We start from the raw sequence: 25,009 nt of genomic DNA, 5'->3' as shown, positions 1-25,009 counted from the left end.
TAAACAGCAACCTCTAGTTCTAGATTCTCCCACAAGAGGAAACGTCCTCTCCACATCCACCCTGTCAAGACCCCTCAGGATCTCATATATTTCAATCAAGTCTCCTTTTACTCTTCTAAACTCCAGTGGATACAAGCCTAACCTGTCCAACCTTTCCTCATAAGACAACCCACCATTCCAGGTATTAGTCTGGTAAACCTTCTCTGAACTACTTCCAACACATTTACATCCTTCCTTAAATAAGGTGACCAAGACTGAACACAGCACTCCAGGTGTGGTCTCACTAGTGCTCTGTATAACAGAAGCATAATCTCCCTACTTTTGTATTCAATTCCCCTTGCAATAAATGATAACATTCTATTCGCTTACTTGCTGTACCTGCATACTAGCCTTTTGCAATTCATGCATGAAGACACCCAGATCCCTCTGCATCTCAGAGTTCTATAATCTCTCACAATTTAGATAACATGCTTCTCTTTTATTCAATCTGCCAAAATGGTCAATTTCACATTTTCCAGCATTATACTCCATTTGCTAGATCTTTGCCCACTCACTTAATCTAATCTATATCTGTTTGTAGCCTCCTCATGTCCCCTTCACAACTTACTTTCCTACGTATCTTTGTGTCATCAGCAAATTTAGCAACCATCCCATCTATCCCTTTTTCCAAGTAATTTATATAAATTGTAAGCTGTTGAGGTCCCAGCATTAACACTACTCATTACATCTTGTCAACCTGAAAAAGACCCATTTACGCCTACTCTCTGCTTCCTGTTAGCTAGCCAATCTGCTATCCATGCCAGTATGTTACCCCCTATACCGTGAGCTTTTAATTTCCACATTAACCTTTGATGTGGCACCTTATCAAATGTCTTCTGTTTCTGTGCTGCGAATACTTTACAATACTGAAGAGGCCAAAAGGAAGATGAATACAGGCTGTACATCACAAAGCATTACATGCAGGGTAAAATAATTTTTTTTTATAAACCCATGTGCAGTTCATAGCAAAGGAAACCATATTGTTGATGGTTAATGTTTACTTGGCAACTGCTGGGATGCCAAATGTCGCCACTAAGTGGTAGTGAGTTACGATAAGTCCCTTGATACCCGCAGTCAGATCAGGCAATGAGAAAAGTGACGAGTGAAAATAGACATCTCCAGGTCTGCACTTGTGCACCTAGTAACAGGCTGCAAACCTGGCAGCATAATGCCTATTGTGAGAAACTTAAGAATACAGAACTGTAGAACCACACACAGTGACTGTTAGTCATTAAAATATTTGTTTCAAACCCCACGACACTACAACAAACATACAAAGACATACCTTCTCAGTTCATTCATAACTTTAAAAGCTTTTTTCATATGACGAGGGTTTACAGTCACTGGACACTGTTTCTCAGAAACATCATCCTTTAGATCATGGCGTTTATGTTGGCATAATTTTGTGCACCTGCAAGCAAAAACGAGGATTAAATATCCAACAAGAGGGGTCCGTAACAGATAAAATGTGGCTAATAGTTAGCTTTAGTGCAATTAAATCAGCAAACAAACAGTCAAACAAATATATTTATGGAATTATAAAGGAAAGATTAAACCAAAGTAGACTACCACAATCAAAAGCCTAGCATTACTTTGACAAAGCATCTTAAAAAATACACTTTACCAAAACTGTGGGAGCAGCATGATCGATTAGTGACATTACCTAACGTCTCAAAAAACCATTTATCGCTGTATACACTGTAACACTGTGTAAGTTATGCATACAAGCAGAAAATGTAAAAACTGTAATGGAAAAGTTTGTGTTGCAGCGGTTGTAAAGGTGTAACCGAGTCAGGAAACCCTTAAATACAGGACCAGTATTCCTTTACAGCTTTCTAGATTTAGCTTGTTAGAGACCCCCAGAGACTGATAACTTAAAAAGTGAGATGAATTTCCCAGTGACTGATGAAAAGAATCACAGGAAAAGGTTTTAGGTTTCAAGACTTTTACTGTCACGCACTAAAATCAACATAGTCTAAACACTACTTGACAGACCCAAACTAAAGAAAAGGTACCGCCCCATTAACTAACACAACCAAAATACGTTATGACACATTTTCTATGCCACGCTCCCAGCAGATATATAGCCTTGAACGTTAAGTTCCAAACTCCTCCTAGTTTTCCAGCAGGCTCCCTTCACCCTGCCACTCCAAGGCGAGTCTTCCAATGTCCTTTGAAAGTTGTTCCACTCAGTCTTCTGAGTATCCCCATCAGGCCTCCAGCAGCAAATCCTACTCTGGCAACTCATTCCTTAAGTCTCCACAAGTCCATTCTCTTCAAACAGGAGCAGAGGATGAGCTCTCACCAACATCCTGCTTGGCGGTTAACACATAAAAGACTTTTCCTCTGCTTTTCACAGCAGTAGCTGTTCCTGTCTCCTGCTCAGTGTCTCGGTGTCTGCACATCTCTGTGCCCAGAAAAGCAGCTGCCACTCTTGTGTGTCAAGGTGTGAAACTTGTCATTTGATCTTCAATAGGTTTCGGGTGCAGATGACATGGGCCTATCTCCAGGCAGAGCTGAGTATGATCTCCATTCCCCTATTCTGGGCATTCTATTTCACTTTAAATTAAAGGAAACTTAATTGTATAAAGACTTGCATACAAAACAAGTGGAAACCTCAAAATTGTCACCATTATCATCTGGTTAAATACTGACCATAACTGCTCAGAACACCGAATTGTACCTAAAGTATATAATTAGTTGGGAGAAGTACAACCCCGTAAGATCTCAGCACTTGTCCAATTGGTGACCATGCCTTCAACTGCCTAGGCCTTAAGCCTCTCTTGCCTCTCTACATCGCTCCCTTCCTTTAAGTTGCTCCTTAGAACCCCCATCTTTGGTGAAAGTTTTGGTCACTTCGCCCATTATCTTCTTACATGGTTTGTCAAATTTTGTCTGATAATGCTCCTATGCAGTGCCTTGGGCTGTTTTTAATTTCATTAAAGGTGGTTTTTAAATACAAGTGTGTGCATCTGGAGTGCAGAAAACTGATGTTCATCTCAGAATAACCAAAGTATTTGGATTTAGTCATATGAACATTACACAGGCTTGGGTATAGTTATTCTCAATTTCAATCAGTTTCAATTTTAATGACATCCAATTTTCAGATTTTACCACATGATCAATGTAACAAGTAAAACTGTATTCTTTCCTTCTACTGTTAAGACCTCTTGTTTGCCCTAGGGGTAGAAGGAAAAAAGTGAACCTAAGTCTTTAAAACATATGCCTTCATTAAAGTGTATTTTTCCCAACAGTCATTAAAATATTCTCGATTTTTCTCTCACTCAAGACCACATCGAGTCCAACCAGCCACTTTGCAGGACTTGACCAATGCCATTCTGAATGGCCACTATAATAGCCACAAAAGTGACCTTCCTGATAGGAAGACATCTGGCTTTCATTCAGCATTTCACAAGTGATGCAGCACCAAGGTGATGTACAGACCAGGTCTTGCATTTACAAAAGGAACATAGCAATACGCATGGTACCCTGTAGATTAACATTTCATTCATAGTTCTTATCACCTCCCAAATCCGTGCCCATCTCTTCTGCAGCTTCCTGTTTGAATCCCTAAATCAGGTTTCCCACTGGCCAACAACATTGAAATGGCCCTAATAAAAATGATGCGATATTTCTATGATTTTGACCATGGAACATGTCTCATTCCTTCTGTAGCATTTGACTTGCTTAACCACACCACTTCCTTGTCCATATTGGTGGAACAGCCCTTGCTTGACTTCCCAAAGTATCTCCAATGTCATTTTCCAGAGTTCCTTATGATTTATCTGTAGTCAGAATCACAGTGCAGAAGAGGCCCTTCGGCCCATCGAGTCTGCGCCGACTGTCCCCTCATCTATGTGCCCATTAGCAATGTGCTCCAAAGATGTGGAATCAGCTTTTACTGCCTCTATGACATTGGACAAGTGGTGTAGGAGCTGCAGTTTCCTCCAGCTAAACATTGGGAAGACCAAAGCCATGGCCTCTGGCCTCCACAACAAACTCTGTGCCCTTGCCACTGATTTAATCTTCCGCCATAGCCACTGTCTCTGACTGGACCAACTGTTCATGATCCTGACATCCTATTCAACCCATTGTTGGCGTTCCAATCCCATCCTCTCGATCAACAAGACTACCTCCTGCCAGCTCAGTGACATTCCTGCCCCTCCCTGACCACAGCCCATCTACGACTGAAGAGCTCAATTTTGCCTTTATCACCTCCAGGCATAACCATTCCAATCTCTCCTGGCCAGCCTCCCATCTTCCACCATTTATCAACTTCAACTTGTCCAAAATACCTTCACTCATATAGAATCCAAACCCGGTATCTCCTCTGTCCTCACTTACCTACATTGATTTCCCGTATCTAAATACTTCAAAATTAAAATTCTTATCTCCTCCAATAAGCAAGCCATCTGCGCCCCAGGGCATGTCCACTTTCTTCCACGAACACTGATACAGGAAAAAAAAGCTGTTCAAGCTATTCACCATTTTACAATTTAGGCCAATGTTCCCTCCAAGTTTTCTCCCTTTTGCTCAGCCTGTTCGTTGAGGTGTGCGATCCCTGTAAGACTGCTCTGCAGCTACACTTGCACACTTGAAGGGAATGCTGGCTGTGCACAAACTGTTTGTTTCACTGCACAGTACATTGCAGATTGCTGCGCAGCTTAGAAATTAGTTACCACTTTTCTTTATTGTTTCTAACAGCAAGTATTTCAGAAAGGCAAAGATTCAAACAATTCACAAGAGCATTCCGAAACCCAAAATTTACTCCAAGCTATTTAAAAAAATGATACAGACAACGAGATTCTTTTTATGACAACAGCCATTATCAGGGCTAATGTTGATGTCCAGTGCATTCCACATTGTTGGTGCACAACGATATTCACGCTGAAAGATCAATGCCAGGTTTATTGCAAGGACACTACTATTTTTATTAATGATCTTGATATCGATGTTGGTGGCACAATCTGAAATTTGCAGATGAGACTAAGATCTGGGCGAGTGTTAGGACTGTAGGTGATGCGGACAGGTTCAGGCAGATCTTCGCTGTGTTGGAAAATTGGGCTCCCGCCTTTCAAATGATGTTTAATCTGGAAAACTGTAGCGAAATGCATTTGGGCAGGACAGATGATTTATATATTATGTCCTCCAGCAAAAAGCATTAAAGAAGGTGGAGAAAGACAGACATCTGGGTATTCTAGTGGACAGATCTCTAAAGGTGCATGAGTCTTGCTGCAAAGTGATATCCAAAGCAAATATGGTGTTGGTGTGCATGGGACAGCAGATTGCAAGACAAGGCATATTTTGCCTTTGTACAAGTCCTTAGTATTTCAAGTGAGGCCTGACTGTCCAATTTTGGTCACTTTACAAGGTGGGTGATAAAAGCTTTGGAAAGAGTGCAGAGGTAGGCTGCTAGGTTATTTTGACAGTTTGCTGAAATTAAACAGATGAGGAAAAAGTCACAATTTTAAATTGTATATGGCCAGATCTGAGTTAGCTGTCAGGAGGTGGTTCTTTTCCCAGAGTACGATGGCTCTCTGGAATAGGCTGTCATCTCATGAGGTGGACACCGATTCACTGAATTGCTTCAAACAACATGTGAACCCGTTTCTAACTGGGTTACAAAAGGTAGGAACTACATTGAATCCCGGGCCAGAGTAACCTCCTGGGAGAGTTCTGAACGTCTAGATGGGTCAGAGAGGAACTCCCAGGATTTTTTTGCCCTATATTGGCCTGGGTTAATCAATCTCATTCTTTTTCCCTTTCCTAGGGGAAAATCACATGGTTTTGGATGGGGTGGACAGTGTATATGAAACCCAAGGCATCACATTGTCCTTTCATCCATCCAACCTATCTGACACAATCAGTCATTGTTTATGATGTTTGCATTTTGAGAAATAACATGCAGATGATTACTGAAACATTCTATAATTGGCACAAAGACTTGCATTCATATAGCATCTTTCATGACCATAGGCTGTCCCAAAGCACTTAACAACCAAGTAAGTACTTTGAAGTGTAGTCACTTTTGTAATTTAGGAAACACAGTAGCCAATTTCCACACAGCAAGCTTCCACAAACAGCGATGTGCTAACCATCAGATAATCAAGTTTTATTGATGCTGATTTAGGGGTAACTATTGGCCAGGACACCAGGGATAGCTACCCTGCTCTTCTTCAAAATATTGCCATGAGTTCTTTTACATCCACCCCTGAGCAGACAGGGCTTCAATTTAGTGACTCAACCGAAAGACTGCACCTCCAACAATGCAGTACTCTCAATACTGTACTGGAGCGTCAGCCTAGATTTTGGGCACAAGACAATGATTAACAGTGAAGGCAAATCTCATTATCTTTGTTACTCAATGCAGTACAGCAGTGTTGTTGCTCTACTTATAGCCCTCATCCATCTTTTATCTTGTCCTAAAATGTTGCAAAGTATATAGATAAGGGCATATTTAAAAGATAGTTTGTAATCCAGCATCACCCACCTCTGCCTGGCTGAACTTTCTCTCACATTGAGCAACTTTTTATTTGACTCCATTCACTACCTCTAAATAAAAACAACAAATTGTCATTATACAGCACCTCAAATGAAATAAAATGTGTCCAGACAATTCACAGGGGCTTTATAATACTAAATCTGAGAGCGAGGTACATGAGGAGATTTAGGCAGGGGGCCAAAAGCTCGGTCAAAGCAATCACTTTAAGGAGCATCTTAAAGGAAGAGAGAGGGGTGGGAGGGGAGGCAGAAAGGTTTAGGGAGAGAATTCCAGAGCTTAATGTCAATAGTGGTACAATTAAAATCAGGGACAGACAGGAGGCCAAGAATCAATGTATGTCAGCAAGCACAGTGATGATGGGTGAATAGCTCTTAATGCAAGTTAGAACATGAGCAAACTAGTTTAGAATGGCCTTACGCTTAGAGAGAGGAGCGGGTGGTCAGCCAGGAGTTTGCTGAATTAGTCAAGTCTGGAGGTAACAAACACAAGTACATGAGTTTCAGCAACAACTAAAGGCAGGGGCAGATCAGGGCAATGTTACGAAAGTTGAAATAGGCGGTCTTCATGACACAGAAGCTCATTTCAAGTCAAATTCAAATAACTCACCTCCTGACTCCAGAAGCCTGTCCACCATCTACAAGGCACAAGTCAGGAGTGCGATGAGATAAGGCCCATTTGCCTGGATGAGTGCAGCTTCAACAACTCAAGAAGCTCAACACCATCCAGCCCACTTAATTGGCACCCCATCCACCATCTTAAATCTAATCTTACCATCTTTATCTACTGATTGGAGGGTAGCTAATGTAACCCCACTATTTAAAAAGGGAGGTAGAGAGAAAACAGGGAATTATAAACCAGTCAGCCCGATGTCAGTAGTGGTGAAAATTCTAGAGTCCATTATAAAAGGTTTAACAGCTGAGCACTTGGAAAACAGTGGCAGAATCGGACAGAGTAAGCATGGATTTACGAAAGGGAAATCATGCTTGACAAATCTACTGGAATTTTTCGAGAATGTAGCTAGTAGAGTTGATGAGGGGGAGCCAGTGGATGTGGTTTATTTGGACTTTCAGAAGGCTTTCGACAAAGTCCCACATAAGAGATTAGCATGTAAAATTAAAGCACATGGGATGGGGGTAGTGTATTGAGATGGAGAGAAAACTGGTTGGCAGACAGGAAACAAAGAGTAGGAATATAACGGGTCTTTTTCCAAATGGCAGGCAGTGACTAGTGGGGTACCACAGGGATCGGTGCTGGGACCACAGCTATTCACAATATATATTAATGATTTAGATAAGGGAACTAAATGTAATATCTCCAAATTTGCAGATGACACAAAGCTGGGTAGGAGGGTGAGCTGTGAGGAGGATGCAGGGATGCTTCAGGGTGATTTGGACAAGCTGAGTGAGTGGGCAAATGCATGGCAAATGCAATATAATGTGATTAAGTGTGAGGTTATCCACTTTGGGAGCAAAAACAGGAAGGCAGATTATCTGAATGGCTATAAATTGAGAGAGGGGAATGTGCAACGAGACCTGGGTGTCCTCGTGCACCAGTCGTTGAAGGCAAGCATGCAGATGTAGCAGGCGGTAAAGAAAGCAAATGGTATGATGGCCTTCATAGCGAGAGGATTAAAATGCAGGATCAGGGGTGAATTGCTGCAATTATACAGGGCCTTTGTGAGATCACACTTGGAATATTGTGTGCAGTTTTGATCTCCTTATCCGAGGAAGGATGTTCTTGCTATAGAGGGGGGGCAGCGAAGGTTTACCAGACTGATTCCTGGGATGGCGGGACTGACATATGAGGAGAGATTGAGTTGGTTAGGATTATATTCGCTGGAGTTCAGAAGAGTGAGGGGGGATCTCATAGAAACCTATAAAATTCTAACAGGACTAGACAGGGTAGATGCAGGAAGGATGTTCCCGATGATGGGGGAGTCCAAAACCAGGGGTCACAGTCTGAGGATGCGGGGTAGACCATTTAGGACTGAGATGAGCAAAAATTTCTTCACCCAGAGAGTGATGAGTCTGTGGAATTCACTACCACTGAAAGTAGTTGAGGCCTAAACATTGTATGTTTTCAAGGAGTTGTTAGGTATAGCTCTTGGGGTGAAAGGGATCAAAGGACAGGGGGAGAAAGCAGGAGCAGACTAATGAGTTGGATGATCAGCCATGATCATAACGAATGGCGGAGCAGGCTCGAAGAGCCGAATGGCCCACTCCTGATCCTATTTTCTATGTTTCTAAACGTTCACTCTCTCCATCTGCGTGCCGTGGCAACAGCGTGTACCATTTACAAGATGCAGTGCAGAAACTTGCCTAGGCTTCTTCAACAGCACCTCCCAAACCCAAAATCTCCACCAATTAGAAGTACAAGGGCAGCATTCGCCTGGCAAAACTACCACCTTCAAGTTCCCCTCCAAGCCACACACCATCTTGACTTGGAAACACATCACTGGGTCAAAATTCTGGAATTCCCTCCCAATAGCAATGTGGGTGCATCCACACCAGATGGGCTGAACCGGTTCAAGAAGGCAGCTCACCACCACATTCTCCAGGACACTTGGGGATGGGCAATAAAAGCTGGCTTTGCCAGCGATGCTCACATCCCATGAATGAATTAAAAAAAAGACAAGGCTGCAAACAGTTTGGTTTTGCTTCAGGCAGTTGCCAAGGAGATGAATGTAGTCAGTGTTTGGGAAATGGAATTTGTGGCAGAAAACAAAGATAATGGCTTCAGTCTTCTCAATATTTAGTTAGAGAACATTTCTGCTCATTTACCACAGACAAGGAGTCTGACAATCTAGAAACAGTGGGGCGATCAGAAGAGGAAAGAGATGGTGATAATGGTTGGGTGGTTTAGAGGGTTTGATCAGCTTACACATGGAAACTGATGCTGTTTTCGGATGATGTCGCTGAGGATATGGATGAGAAATAGCAGGGGGCCAAGGATAGATCCTTGGGGGCACTGGAGGAAACAGTGCGGGGGCGCAAAGAGAAGCCATCAGTGGTGATTCTCTGGCTATGACTGGATGATGAGAATGGAGTCAGGCAAGCAGACAACCATCAGGCCACAGTCAACCATGTCAAAGGCTGCTGACAGGTTGAGATGGATGAGAAGGGATAGTTTACCTTTGTCACAGACCCAAAGGATGTTGTTTGTGACTTTGATAAGCCTTGATAAAAATGGGAATCTGTATGGGTCTTAGCCATTTTCTCTTGGGATATGCGGAATATTCTTTGTTCAAGTCCAACTTCAGCCTCTTCCCTCACCGCTTCCTTCAGTTCATCGATGACAATGTTGGTGCCGTTTCATGCACTCAACCAAAAATGGAAAATTTCATTAACTCTGCTCCCAATTTTCACCCCCACTCACTTTCACGTAGCCCAGCTCTGACTCTTCCCGTCCTTGACTTCCTCATTTCTGAAGGTAGTACTATAAGCCTAATGATTCCCACCAAGTCTTGATGACAGTTCCTCAAACCCTACTTTCTGGAACAGCTCTATTCCAGTGTCTCTGTTTCTCCTTCTCCAGCACATATATTATGACAATGCCACCATCTCTACCTGTGTTTCTGATATGGCTTTTTTACCCCTCAAAAAGGATTCCCCTCCACTATAGTTGGCAAGGCTTTCAACCTTCTCCATCCCGGTTCCCTTGCTTCAACCATATTTTTGCTCTTGCCACTTACCCTCCCTCTAAAGCTACAAGGAGGTTCCCCTGATGCTAACCTGCCAACCCACCTCCGCATTCAACAGATCATCCTCTGCCATTTGCAACTCCATTCCACCAAACATCTTCTCCTCCCCTTCCACCATTCTGAAGAGACTATTCCCTCTGCAATGTCCTGATCCATTTCTCAATCACCCCAATACCCTCTTCTCCTCGCCATGGGTACATTTTAATGCAAGCGCAGGAGACAACACCTGCCCTATTATCTCCTCCCTTCCCACCTTCCAAGATACCAAACACTCCTTCCAGATGAAAAGGTGATTTACTTGTACTTCTTTCAATTTAGTTTACTGTATTTGCTACTCACAAAGTGGTCTCCTCAACACTGGGAAGATTAGGTGCCCACTTTATGGAACATCTCCATTCAGTCCACAAACATGATCCTGAATTTTCAGTCACCTGTCATTTTAATTCTCTGCCTTACTACCACTCTAACCTCTCTGCCCTTGGCCTCCTTCACTTTTCCAATGAAGCTCAACGCAAACTCAAGGAGCAAGACCTCACCTATTGAGTGGACACTTTGCAACCTTCCAGATTCAACACTGAGTTCAACAATTTCAGATCAGAACCAGTACCCTCATTTTATTGAGCAGCAGCTGTAGGTGATGATTCTACTATTTCCCACCTTCTTTCGGCCAATCATTTGTTTCTTTAGTTGCCCCATTACCATCCCCTTTTGCTTTACACAATCGTCCCTTATCTCTTTAATCTCTCCTGCCTTCCACCTTTTCAATCCCACCCCTTCCTACTTGCTGCCCGTTACATCTGTAAGGTCTTCAACATGAAACATTAACTCTGTTTCTCTCTCCACAGATGTTGCCAGTCCTACCAATATTTTCCAGTGTTTTCTGCTTTTAGCTCCAATTTCCAGCATCTTCAGTATATGGATTTTTTGTTAAAAAGGTAACAACTGTATTAGTGGTTAATCTGAAGACACTTCATTGCCCTGCTGTCAGAGATCCATGGGGGAAAATGAAGTTAAATTGCCGGTGACGCATCACAGAAAATATTTGTTATTCATTGCAGTTACCCTTAAAAGTTACCTGAACGTTTAATACAGAAAAAAAGCATTATTTCTTGATAATTTATTGCATGTTAAATCTCTATTCACTTGCACTGTTAAATCGAAGTCAGAAAGTCAATTATGGAGGGCATAGAAAGCTACAGCATTGAAAATAATCCTACCTGTGCAGAGCTTATGCGCATTTGAAGCCCCTCCATGCCCCTCACTTTTCACAAAGCTGTGCCATCACAAAATATGCTTTTTTTATTTAGTCAATTCATGTTTAACAGGTCATTCTCAAGCTTTAAATAAACTAAAATAAATTCATGATTCATCACACTGGAGGTGGTGGAAATGCAAACACCAAACCTACCTTCCCCGCCTCTCCCAGTATTCCAAAGTGATCGTTCCCCCTCCTCAACAACCTGGTCCACTCTTCAATCACCTTCAACACCTTCTTGGGCAAGTAGGTGAGATGCAACATCTGCCATTTCACCTCCTCCCTTCACACCATCCAGGGGCCCTATCACTCATTCCAAGGGGAAATGATTTACTTACACCTCTTTCAATATAGTATATTGTATCTGCTGCACTGGGGGGACCAATCACAGATCAAGCAGTCGCTTTGCTCTCAAGCTTGACCCCAAAATTCCAGTGGCTTGTCATTTTAATTCTCCTCCCTACTCCCATTCTGACCTCGGCATTCTACACTAAGGTGAAGCTCAACATAATTTCCAGGGACACCATCTCCTAACTTCCAAGTGACCTGAAACAAAGGTATTTGATTCTCTCTCTGCTACATAGTTTCAGACTATTTTGACTATGCATCGGATGCAGTGCAACTCCAACGTTGTGCAAAGCTACACCTAGAGTCTCCACTGGGCCAATTAAATCAGCTGGAAATAAGAACATAAGAAAACAGAACAGGAGTAGGCTGTTCGCCCCCCCCCCCCCCCCCCCGCCCCCGCCCCCCGCCCCCCCCCCCCCCCCCCCCCCCACCCCCCCACCACCGAGACTGCTCTGCCATTCAATAAGGTCATGGCTCACGATCTCGTGTTTCGATTTCCACATTCCCATCTAACCCCGATAGCCTTTGATTCCCTTGCCTAACAAGAATCTATCTACCTCTGTCTTAAAAGTATTCAATGACCCAGCCTCCACCACCTTCTGAGGCAGAGAGTTCCAAAGTCGCACAACCCTCAGAAAAAATTTATCCTCATCTCTGTTTTAAAAGGGCGACCCCTAATTTTAAAACAGTACCCCCTAGTTCTGGACTCACCCGCAAGAGGAATCATCCTTTCGACGTCCACCTTGTCAAAGCCGTTCAGGATCTTGTATACTTCAATCAAATCATCCCTCACTCTTCTAAACTCCAGTGGAAACAAGCCCAGTCTGTCCAACCTTTCCTAGGAGACAACATACTCATTCCAAGTATCAGTCTAGTAAACCTCCTTTGAACCGCCTCCAACGCATGTACATCCTTCCATAAATAAGGAGACCAAAACTGCACACAGTATTTGAGGTGCTGTCTCACAAATGCCCTGTATAAGTGAAGGATAACGTCCTTACTTTTATGTTCAATCTCTCTCGTAATAAAGGATAGCATTCCATTAGGCTTCTTAATTATTTGCTGTACCTGCATACTCGCTTTTTGTGACTCATGTACTAGAACACCTAGGTCCCTCTGCACCTCAAAATTCTTCAGCCATTTTCCATTTAAGTAATACTCTTTTTTGTTCTTCCTGCCAAAGAGGACAACTTCACATTTTCCCCACAAACTCCATTTTCCAGATCTTTACCCACTCACTCAACCTATCTATATCCATCTGCAACCTTCTCATGTCTGCTCCACAACATACTTTCCTACTTATCTTTATGTCATCAGCAAATTTAGCTATCATGTCTTCACTCTCCTCACCTAATTCATTGATGTAAATCGTAAAAAGTCGAAGCGCCAGTACAGACCTCTGTGGGACTCCACTCATCACATCCTGCCAATCAGAAAATGACCCATTTATGCATACTCTCTACTTTCTGTCAGCCAGCCAAACTTCTATCCATGCTAACATGTTACCCACTACACCATACATTTTTATTTTCCGTAATAATCTTTGATGTGGCACTTTATCAAATGCCTTCTGGAAAACCAAGTACAGTATGTCTACAGGCTCCCCTTTATCCACTGCGCATATTAATCCTTCAAAATACTCCAATAAATTGTTTAAACATGATTTTCCTTTCACAAAACCATGCTGACTCTTCCCTATTGCTTTGAGCTCTTCTAAGTGCTCAGCTATAACCTCCTTAATGATCAATTCTAATAACTTTCCTACGACAGATGTCAAGCTAACTAGCTTATACTTTCCTGTTTTCTGCCTCCATTCCTTCTTGAATAGAGGGGTTATATTTGCTATTTTCCAATCTGATGGAACCTTTCCAGCATCTAGCAAATTTTGGAAAATTAACACCAGCACATCCACTACCTCATTAGCCACCTCTTTTAAGACCCTAGGATGTAGCCCATAGGGACCCGGAGACTTGCCTGCCTGCAGCTCCATCAATTTGCTCAGTACCATTTCCCTAGTGATTTCAATTTCACCAAGTTCCTTTCACCCGTGCACCCCCTGATTTGCAGCTATTATTGGAATGTTTTTTGTATTCTCTTTAGTGAACACAGAAGCAAAATATTTGTTCAATTCTTCTGCCATTTCCTTATTATCTACTATTAACTCCCCACTGTCACTCTCTAGAGGACCAACACTCACTTTATTTACTCTTTTCCTTTTTAAATACCTGTAGAAACTCTTGCATCCATTTTTACATTTCTAGCTAGCTTCCTCTCATACTTTAATTTCTTTCATCTGATTAACCTTTTAGGCACTCTCTGCTGTTCTTCATATTCTGTCCAATCATCTGTCCTGCCACTCATCTTTGCGGAGTTGTATGCTTTCCTTAACATCTTTAGTTAACCACGAACGGTGGGTCCTACCCTCAGGATTTTTCTTTATAGTAGGAATGTACTTATTCCGAATACTCTGAAATATCCCCTTAAATATCTGCCACTGCTTCTCTATTGATCTATCCTCTAGCCTGGTTTCCCAGTTCACTTCAGCTAGTTCAGCTTTCATCCCCACACAGTTGCCCTTATTTAAGTTTAAGATACTAATCTTAGACCCGCTCTTCTCCCTTTCAAACTGGATGTAAAATTCAATCATATTGTAGTCGCCATTATCTAGGGATGCCTTTATTCTGAGGTCATTAATTAATCCTGTCAAGTTACACAATACCAAGTCTAATATAACCTGCTCTCTGGTTGGTTTCAGAACATTCTGGCTCCAAGAAATTATCCCAAAAGCATTCTAAGAACTCCCCATCCAGGCTACTACTGCGAATCTGATTTTTCCAGTTTATGTCTAGATTAAAATCACCCATGATTATTACTGTCCCTTTATCTCAAGCACACAATATTTTCTCTTGAATACTTGGTCCTACACTGTGGTTACTGTTAGGGGCCTGTAGACCACTCCCACTAATGACCTTCTCCCCCTACTTTTCCTCATCTCCACCCAAACAAATTCTACACCCTGATCTCCTGAACCAAGGTCATCTCTAACTATTGCGCCAATGCCCTCTTTGATTAACAGTGCTACCCCTCCACCTTTACCTAGCTTCCTATTCTTCTTGAATGTCATGTACCCGCCAATCTTAAGGGCCTAATCTTTGTCGTCCTGCAGCCACATCTCCATAATTGCTATCTGATCATATTTATTTACTTCAATGTGGACGATCAATTTATTTACTTTGTTATCTGAATGCATGTAGCATTCAGAGAGAGCCTTCAGTTTTGTCTTTTTGTTACCTTTGTAACATCTAGGCTTGACTGTTGATGTATTCTTAGGTTTTTTCTTTCTGTCCCTTCCTGCCATTCTCTGACCCTCATTTCTCATATTACTATTTTGCTCTCCTGTCTTGACTCTACACCTTGAATTGCTACCTCTACTCAAACTGGATCCCTCACCCCTCGTTTAGCTTAAAGCCCTCTCTACTTCCCGGGTTATGCGATTAGCAAGGACACTCGTCTCATCATGGTTTAGGTGTAAACCGTCCCAACGGTAAAGCCCTCACTTTCCCCAGTATGATGCCAGTGCCCCACAAAACCGGAACCCACTTCTCCCACACTGGTCTTTGAGCCATACATTCATCTCTCTAATCTTATTTGCCCCATGCCAATTTGCATGTGGCTCAGGTAATGATCCAGAGATTATTACCTTTGGAGGTTCTCCTTCTTAATTTAGTACCTAGCTTCTCATACTAACTTTGCAGAACCTCTTTCCTAGTCTACCTATGTCATTGGTACCTATATGGACCACGACAACTGGATCCTCCACCTCACACTGCAAGTTCCTCTCCAGCCCTCAGCAGATGTCCTGAACCCTGGCACCGGGCTGGCAACATAGCCATCTGGACTCTCGCTCTTTGTTGCAGAGAACAGTGTCAATCCCCCTCACTATACTATCCCCTACTATCACTACATTTCTTTTTGCTCCCCCAACTTGAATGGCTTCCTGTACCACTGTGCCATGGCCAGCCAGCTCATCCACCTTGCAGACTTCGCTTTCATCCACACAAGTTGTGAGCACCTCAAGCCTGTTTGACAATTGCAAAGTCTGGAGCTCCTCCACTACTGTCTGCTAAGTCCCAATACCTGCCTCACTGACAGTCAGATCCTCACTGCTGACCAAAACAGATGACTCTCTTCTAAGAGATGTGACTGTCTTCTGGAACAAAGTATCCAGGTATTACTCCCCCTCCCTTATGTTACGCAGTGTCTGCATTTCGGCTTCCAGATCAATAATCCTGACCCGGAATTCCTCAAGCTGCTTACACTCCCCGCGGACACGTTTGTCATGGATCGCCTCGGCGTCCAAAAGCTCCCACATCTCTTTATAAAACTTAGTATTCAATTCTTTTTGATGTTATGGGAAAGCAATCGATCCTGCTCGTTCTTTTAAAACATTAAAAATGAGTTGCTTAGGAGTAGAACATGTGCAGAGCATCTTAATTGCAAAACTCAACACAAGCTGGCAGTAAAACTTAGGTGGGTCACTTGGCTGTGCCTCATTTTGACTTTAATATCAGTAATGTACTGGCAGTCTGTATAAATTCCATTTTAGCGTGAAAATGTTTAAATATTATACATGCACCAGTCTGCTACACAGAGAAACACCCCTGCAGCTAAAAACTATCTTCAGAGCTCATTAAGTTTTAACATTTTATTCCTAGGGGCTCTCTTTAAGGGGCAATCATTGGGTGTTTCTTACTGAAAGGAAGTTAGTTAAAAATAAATTTTCAATCACATTTAGTTGTAAAATTCCAACATAACTAATGCCTTATTAGAATAAGACTAAAATTTTGAATGAGTTTTGAATTTTGAATATATCTTTGCCTTTTAAAAAGTGACTAATTAGTGGTATTTTCCTCTATTCTCAATGGACTGATGTCATGGTTTAATCTTATCCATGTGTTGATATTTTTCACAATAACTCACTGGGAAAAGTGACACACGTATATACTTGCATGACACACGTATATACTTGCATGTCTTTGGTTGTAGCCTCAAACCCACACCATAATAGCACACATTGTAGGGCGAGTCCCGCACACAGTTGTTCATTAACCTTTGGATCGAATGTTAAACCAAAGCTTCGTTTTATGTGACAGGATGAGAATACAAGGGATTGGAATTCATGATTCAGCTAAACAAAGCTCTGGTCAGACAACACCTGGAATGCCAAGAGCAGTTCTGGGCATCATATCTTTGGAAGAATATGTTGACCCCAGGGGGATTGCAGCGTAGTTTTACCAGAATGAAACCTAAACTCTAAGTTATTAGGAGGGCTCACATGACCAGGGTTGTATTCCCCAGAATTTAGACGGTTAAGGAAGGGGTAATTTGATCAAAGTTTTCAAGAAATTAAGAACAGACAGGGTAGAAAAAGAGAAACTATTTATGCTGGTTGCAAAGAACCCTATTGTTTCTTGCCTATTCACACATGTCATGAAACCCATTGATCTGTGGTGATTGTAACATAAAGTACAGGATGTTCCAATTCTGGTTACATTGGTTCCTACCTAGGAACCAGGGTGGGACCCTCTGGGAGTGTTTTGATAGGTGCCCAGGACAGCTGAAGGGTCAGTGAACAACTCTTCTTCAGGGAGTCAGTTTGAGGCAGTCTGCTAGCCAAGAAGTGTCACAGACAGAGGAACAGGATTAGGCCCTGTTAAAGTAAGTTAAAATAAGGGAGCAACGAAATAGGCTCGGAATTAAAGAAAGAGCTGCAGTTAGAAGACTGACTCCATACTGTGGGCCGTTGAGCCCCTTTGGAGCAGTGGTGTTCTGCTTGAGATCGAATCCCTGTGAGGTGGACCATTGTTAAAGTCATCTGAGTGGGAGACACGTTTGGAAAGAATTAAATTTCAGCGAGATTGGTTGACTCACAGTAAGACTAACGTCTGGATAATTTGAGAAATCTATGGACTCTGTCTTGGTTGCATCTGTCATTTACTCTATAATGTGGTGTGTTCAGCCACAGTTTCTGTTAATTCACATGTACCTCATACTTACCCTGAATGCTAGAGTACAAGATACATATTGTAAATTGCTTTATCCTTCTGAACTTGCATAATAAATTTTGTTGTTTGTTTGTTCAAAACCCCATGGAATTTTGTGGCTTTATTCCAAAAGCAGGTGTCTTGAATTTCAACCTTTAACTACTTTAAGCAAAACGTTACTGGTCGCTAACCGGATCCTCCCTCCAACTCCCCAACACCACCCCCAAACCCACACATCCCAGGGTCTCACCAAGGATCGTAACACATGGGACAGGTGCCCTGTAGAGAACACTGCACTGGATCAGACACCCAATGACAGCAAGTCTTTGCTCAAAAGCCCACAAAAGGTTAAGTGGGCAGCTATCAGAATAGTGAAAGGTGAACACCATTCCTTCAACAATTACCTCAAAAACCTGAGCTATCATTCAAAACATACTTAGATCACTTGGTCTTCTGGCTAACATTCCTCCATCAAGCACAATCAAAACTGGGTAATCATTCATTTCATTCTTTGTGGGTTGTTACCTTGTCCAAAATGACTGCTGCGTTTGCCTAGAAAGCAATATTATGTGCACCTGATTATACGTAAAGCACTATAAGATGTCTGAGAGATATGTCATCTAAAGCCTCGTTCTTTATTTTACAAACAGATTTGTACAGATTTTTCACTATCACAAGTAGGAAAGGTCTTGGGTTAACAGTCATTTCTTGCTCATCTGCAATTTGCATGTGTTTTTTACTGTATACTCTTGGTGTGGGCAGTTTGAGCACTGACTGTGGGACGCTCATAAGAGTTCTATGCTGAAGGTGTATATGCATTTTCAAACGAAATTTGTGTCTCAACCATTTCTAAAATGACAGTTGTGGCACAGAATTTTGAAACACTTCATAGATGAAAAACCTTTTTAAATACATCCTGTATTTTTGCCCTGAAACAAGGAATTAACTGTTAAATGCGCCACAGAAAAGAGTGTACAAAATTTTGGTTTCCATACAGTTCGCTGACAGTTTTATTAACAAAGTAGGTGTTAATGAGCTGTGAGAATGGAACATACTAAATCTTCCAAAACAAAAGCATAATACTGAGGATGCTGCAAATCTGAAATACAGTAAGAACAGAAAATGCTGGAAATACCCAGCAGGTCAGGCATCATCTATGGAGGCAGAAACAGAGTTAACCTTTCCTCAGAACTAGGAGTTCTTGGGGATGTAAAAATTTTTAAACAAGGCAGGGAAAGGCATTGATGGGTGGAGAAGAAAGAACAAACAAGATGGAAGGCAGGAGGAATCAAGTGGCAAAAGGGTTATGATCCGAAATTGTTCAACTCAATGTCGAGTAAGAAGGATTGTACAGTGCCAGGTCAGGAGATGAGGTGTTTTTCCTTAAGCATACATTGGAATACTGTAGTAGGCTGAGGACAGGAAGGGTCAGAGTGGGAGTGAAGAATCTAAATGACAGGCGATTGGAAAGTCACACTCCTACTTGTGGACTGAACCGAGGTGCTCAGCAAAGCAATCACCCAATCTGGGTTTGTTCACCCCGTGTAGGGGAGACCGCATCATGAGCAGCGAATAACTATACTAAATTGAAAGAAGTACAGGTAAATCGCTGTTTCAACTGGAAGGTGTGTGGGGCCTTGAATGGTGAGGAAGGAGGAAGTATAATTGCAGGTGCTACATCACCAGAACTTGTATGAGTAGGTACCTTGGGAAGGGGATGGGGTGTTAGGGGTGATTAAGGAGTAGATCAGGGTGTCACGGAGGGAACTGTCCCTCTATAATGCTGAAAGAAAAGGGGAGAGCAAAGATGTGTTTGGTGGTGGCATCAGGGTGACCAACTCTCGCAGAGAAAATTAAGGGACAGCCTACTAAGGGGGTCTGGGGGGCTGCTGCCAAAGCTGTGAGGGTGCTGGGGTCTGCCAGACCTGTTAGAGTGTGCAAATGGGGGAAAGCAAGTGCTGCACAGGCATAATATTTAAAGGTTTGAAGTACAAGACAAGCAGCGTCCCAGCACCATGCAGCTCGGGACAGTGGACTCATGTGGGGCAATCCTGTAAAAAAGGGACAGTTGGTGATCCTGGGTAGCATCATGTAGCAAATGACACAGGATAATCTGTTGAATGTAGAGGCTGGTGGGGTGTAAGGTGAGGGCAAGGGGAACATCAAGGGTAGTAGAGGGAGGGAAAAGGGTGAAAGCAGAAGAGCAAAAAGGAGGACATACCAGAAGCACTGGTATGGAAGACTTCATCAACAGAACCAATGTGACAGAGGCAGGGGAAACTGGGAGAATAGAAGAGTTCTTGCAGGAAGCGCAGTGTGAGGAAGTGCACATAGGGCAGCTGTGGGAGTCAGTGGGCTTATGGTGAATATTCATTGATAGACTATACCCAGGAATGGAGGCGGAGAAGTCGAGGAAGGGGAGAGTCAGAGATGGACAAGGTGAACATACGAACAAGGAGCAGAAGGAGGCCATTCGGCCCCTCAAGCCTGCTCCACCATTTACTAAGATCATGGTTGATCTGACAGTAAAATAAAATCTGGATCCTGCCTACCCCGAAAACCTATCACCCCCTTGATTACCAAGAATCTACCCACCTCTGCCTCAAAAATATTCAAAGGCTCTGCTTCCACCACCTTTTCCGGGAGAGTGTTCAAAAGACTCGCGACTCTCAAGAGAAAAAATGTCACTTCGTCGCCATTTAAAATGGGCGACCGCTTATTTTTAAACAGTGACCCAAGTTCCAGATTTTCCCACAAGAGGAAACATCCTCTCCACATCCACCTTGTCAATACCCCTCAGGATCTTACATGTTTCAATCAAGTCGCCTCTTATTCTTCTAACTCCAGTAGATACAAGGCTAGTCTGTCCAACCTTTCCTCATAAGACAACCCGCCCATTCCAGGTATTAGTCTGGTAAACTTTCTCGGAACTGCTTCCAACACATTTACATCCTTCCTCAAATAAGGTGACCAAGACTGTACACAGTACTTCAGATGTGGTCTCACTAGTGTTCTGTATAACTGAAGAATAACCTCCCTACTTTTGTATTCAATTCCCCTTGCAATAAATGATAACATTCTATTCACTTTCCTAATTACTTGCTGTACCAGCATACTAGCCTTTTACAATTCATGCACTACGACATCCAGGTCCCTCTGCATCTCACAGTTCTGTAATCTCTCATCATTTAGATAATATACTTCTCTTTTATTCTTCCTGCCAAAATGGACAATTTCAAATTTGCCCACATTATAGTCCATTTGCCAAATCTTTGCCCACTCACTTAATCTATCTATATCTTTTTGTAGCCTCCTTATGTCCTCTTCACAACATAGCTTCCTACCTATCTTTATGTCATCAGCAAATTTGGCAACCATCCCATCATCCAAGTCATTTATGTAAATTGTGAACAGTTGAGGTCCCAGCACTGATCCCTGTGTTACAGCGATCCATTACATCTTGCCAACCTGAAAAAGACCCATTTATGCCTTCTCTCTGCTTCCTCTTAGCCAGCCAATCTTCTATCCATGCCAATATGTTAACCTCTATACCATGAGCTTTTATTTTCTACAATAAACTTTGAGATGAGTGAAAGGTTGAAATTGGATACAAAGTTGATGAAATTTTCCAGTTCTAGGCAACAACAGGAAATGGTGCCAACAATCATCAGTATACTAGGAAAGGAGCAAAGAATGTTCCATAAATCCTACAAAAAAAGACAGGAAAATCTAGGATCCATACAGGTTCCCACGCTAATACATTCTACTTGGAGAAATTAAACAATTTCTCCTTTGACTCCCCTCAGTGTGAGAAAGGTTCAGCCGGGGGAGGAGGGTGGTAGTGGATGGGGACCAGTAAGGCCTTTGTTCAAGGAAGAACCAGAGAGGCTCAGACTGCCTTGGTGAGAGATGGAGATATAGAGAGTTTGGACGTCCATAGTGAAGAGACGACAGTTAAAGCCACTAAACTGCTAAAGTGGCAAAGAGCATCAAAAGAGTCACGAACGAAGGTGAGAAGAGACTACATAAGGGGAGAGAATAAAAACAAGCCAAGACCGGAAGAAATCAGTTCTGCAGGACCAGAGTGGAATAATGGGTCTGCCAAGGCAGTCCTCTTTATGGATCCTAGGAGGGAGGCAGGAGTGGGCTATTCGGGAATGGGGTCTATGAGGTTGGAGGCTGTGGAGGGAAGATCTCCAGGGGAGGTGAGGTCAGTGATTGTCTTGAAAACAATGGTTTGATATTCAGCGGTGGTGTCATGAAAACAATAGGAACAACATCTCTCATCTTTTGATTAAGTACTTTAGTTTTCTGAACTAATTTCTGAATTAATTTAATCAATTTCAGATCATAACCGCTGTCCCTATATCTTTGGACCACAGTTTTTGGTAATGAGTCTGCTATTCCCTCAAACCTCTTCTAAACCCATCCTTGCTTTCTTTACTTGGCCCATCACCATCCCTTTTGCCTTGTACAATCATCCCCTTTGTCATACAGTTCTCCTGCCTTCCATCCTATCGGACCTTCCCATTTGTTCTTTGCTCCCCTCCCTTACTTTCCCTGCCTTGTTTAATAACTATTACATCTCGAAGGACTCCCAGTTCTAACAAAGAGTCACCGACCTGAAATGTTAACTGTTTCTCTTTCCAGAGACGCTGCCAGACCTGCTGAGAATTTCCAGCATTTTATGAGTTAAGTTGAGATGGAGAGATATAATACTTTTGAGTCAAACTTTTTGTAAAAAATATATATGGAGAAATACGAAATGGACTTGGTAAGTGTAAATTGCAACGGATATAAACAATGTATGCTTTATTCCACTGCCCCAAAAAAAACTCAAATAGAACCCAAGTCCTTCCAAACAAGCTTTGCAGAATTGTTTCAAATCTCGACACAACATATCTCTATTAATTTTGTGTGGTGGCCCTTAAAATCTATATATTCAGAATCATATTTATTGCTCGCCTCCAATTTAATCCTTATATCCTGAGATGACGCCTTTTCGAAGAAATTATGTGGGCCCAATCAACGAGTGTTGGCAGGCAATTGGAACAAAGGGGGGTGGGGAATGTGTGGGATGAGATGTCGTCATCCAACATCTCCACATGTACACTTGCATCTAGGATCAATGGACAGAACCCATGCAGTTTTGCCTCTGTCTAATCGAAGGTTGCCAAAATGACCCTTAACATCACGCCCAAATCACTAAGGCAAAAATCAGTTGACTCAATCCAGAAGTCAAACCAGGGCCATTCATGAACTGTATAATCGTGTATGCAGCATGACACACAGCAGTGCATTTAGCCATGAAGCCAGTCACAGCAATATTACATTGTTCATCTGACAAGGAGAAAATCAGGCTATAAAATAAATCAAATGAAAATGCAATGATCTTCAACAAATATAGAAGAGAAATATAGACAGCATTTTTTTTAAAAAAGATACATATCATGTAATGCAGAGATGAAAAGATTAAAAGCTACAATGTAAAATACAGTACAAGGAATCACAATTAAGATATTATGCTTTAGGATACCAAGGTGCTTCTTGTCTGCTCATAATTCATCATTTCAATCACTTCCGCCAGTTCTTCACCCAAGTATTATATTGTTCTAAACATCCCCACTGGACATAGCTAAGTTCTGAAGAGCAAAAGTGGGCTTCCCCCACGATTCAAGTCAACAGTACAAACCACATGCCCACCATTGTGCTTTACTGAAATTTAGAGGATGCTTAGAGTGCAGTACATTAAAATTTAACATACTCAAGGCTGAAATTCTAGTGTCAACACCACAAGTCAAAATACATAATCGTGCCATTTATTCAAAGCTACTGTATTAAAAAATGATATATTGATATTCTCCAAAAAAGATATGCCAAATACTTTTCAAACGTCTGTTTTATTGCATTCATTTATTGCAGCTGACCCCCTTTGAAACAAAAACCTAGTTCAACACGATCTCCTACATTTAACTGAGATTTTAATTTTTATCCTCACCCTAACACATCTCCCTCTAAACAAAAAGGCAACTTCTGTATATAAGCAACAGAATATTCACTATAGCAACAGCTGCCGTACATCCACGGAGAAGTCCTCCAACCTCTCTCCCCCTCACCAAAAAACACATATCTCCAATAGACTTATGACATCTTGATATGCCCAAACATTCACCTCTCTCTACCTTACTGCATATACTTCATAATTACAGCATTTTTAAAATGCTAAAACAATTGCATTGCCATTGTCTTTCAAAAACTGAAGCTCGTGCTTCCCCGGACCCCACTCCAGATCTGCTTGCACTTGGAAGTCGTTTCTAAGCCCACTCTACTCGGATTTCCCCTGGCTGGAGAGCTCCCTGTGATTAGTGAGCAGGGAGACTCCCATCATTGAGCAGACCCTCCCCTTGGCCGGGGTCTCTCTCCCCTCCCCCCCCACCCCTCCGGCCGGAGTTCCCCACCCCGCCCTGTCCTGTCGTTCACTCTGAGTGAGTCTGCTGTCCCCCTGGCTGTGACGGTAGTCACAGACTCACATTTGCTGTATCTCCATTGTCTCCTCCGCCTGTTGCCGACTGCGCAGAGCGAGCTCGGCGCGCTGCACCATTCCACTCAGGAACGTGTGGGATTCTTCCCCATTCTAGCGCCGTTCCATTCCCCACACGCGCTCCATTGTCTTGCACCGTTGTCCAGGCGTTAACTGGGTCAACGCCGGCTATCGCCCGCTTCTGCTCCAGCACCAACTCCCCGCGCTGTCTGTCTGAGCCTCTCAACAGCTTAGGGGAAAAGGAGAGGGGACAGGGGGACAAGAGAGGCGGTGCTTCCTGCAAACCATCTCCTCCTCCAATACCCCACAATGCTCCGCGCCTTCAGCCCCCTTGGAAAGCATCTAGTTGCCTCCCAATTTCAACTTTTATTCCGCTTCTAATATCAAAGCTGATATTTACCTGGTGATGGTATGCCAGGAGCTCCCTCTGGGTTGGAGGACTTGAAAGAAGCAACCCTAATATGGGAATTATAAAGAAAGTACTGTACAGCAGTATCATCAAATCCCTGCCTCCAGACACCCTTGGCAGTCAAGTGGTGAACTGTACCTGCTATTTAAAACCATGTATCTTAGAACATAC

At 42.6% G+C, this 25,009-nt stretch overlaps 1 protein-coding gene across 2 annotated transcripts in view; it reads right to left on the bottom strand.

Moving 5' to 3' along the window:
- Positions 1-24,745, bottom strand: part of klhl2 (kelch-like family member 2) — a 141,248-nt gene extending 116,503 nt beyond the window's left edge. For both annotated transcript variants that reach the window (XM_078542154.1, XM_078542161.1), the window contains exons 1-2: positions 24,419-24,745; positions 1,325-1,450 (exon numbers count right to left, since the gene is read on the bottom strand). In XM_078542154.1, coding sequence (XP_078398280.1) covers positions 1,325-1,450; positions 24,419-24,489 — 197 coding nt within the window. In that variant the 5' untranslated portion in view covers positions 24,490-24,745. The remainder of the gene's footprint in view (positions 1-1,324; positions 1,451-24,418) is intronic.
- Between the last annotated feature and the right edge of the window lie 264 nt (positions 24,746-25,009).

The sequence above is a fragment of the Cetorhinus maximus genome, chromosome 1 (assembly GCF_964194155.1).
Source record: "Cetorhinus maximus chromosome 1, sCetMax3.hap1.1, whole genome shotgun sequence".
Classification (NCBI taxonomy): domain Eukaryota; kingdom Metazoa; phylum Chordata; class Chondrichthyes; order Lamniformes; family Cetorhinidae; genus Cetorhinus; species Cetorhinus maximus.
Note: the sequence above shows the minus strand (reverse complement) of the source record. Positions and strands in the feature narration are given on the sequence as shown.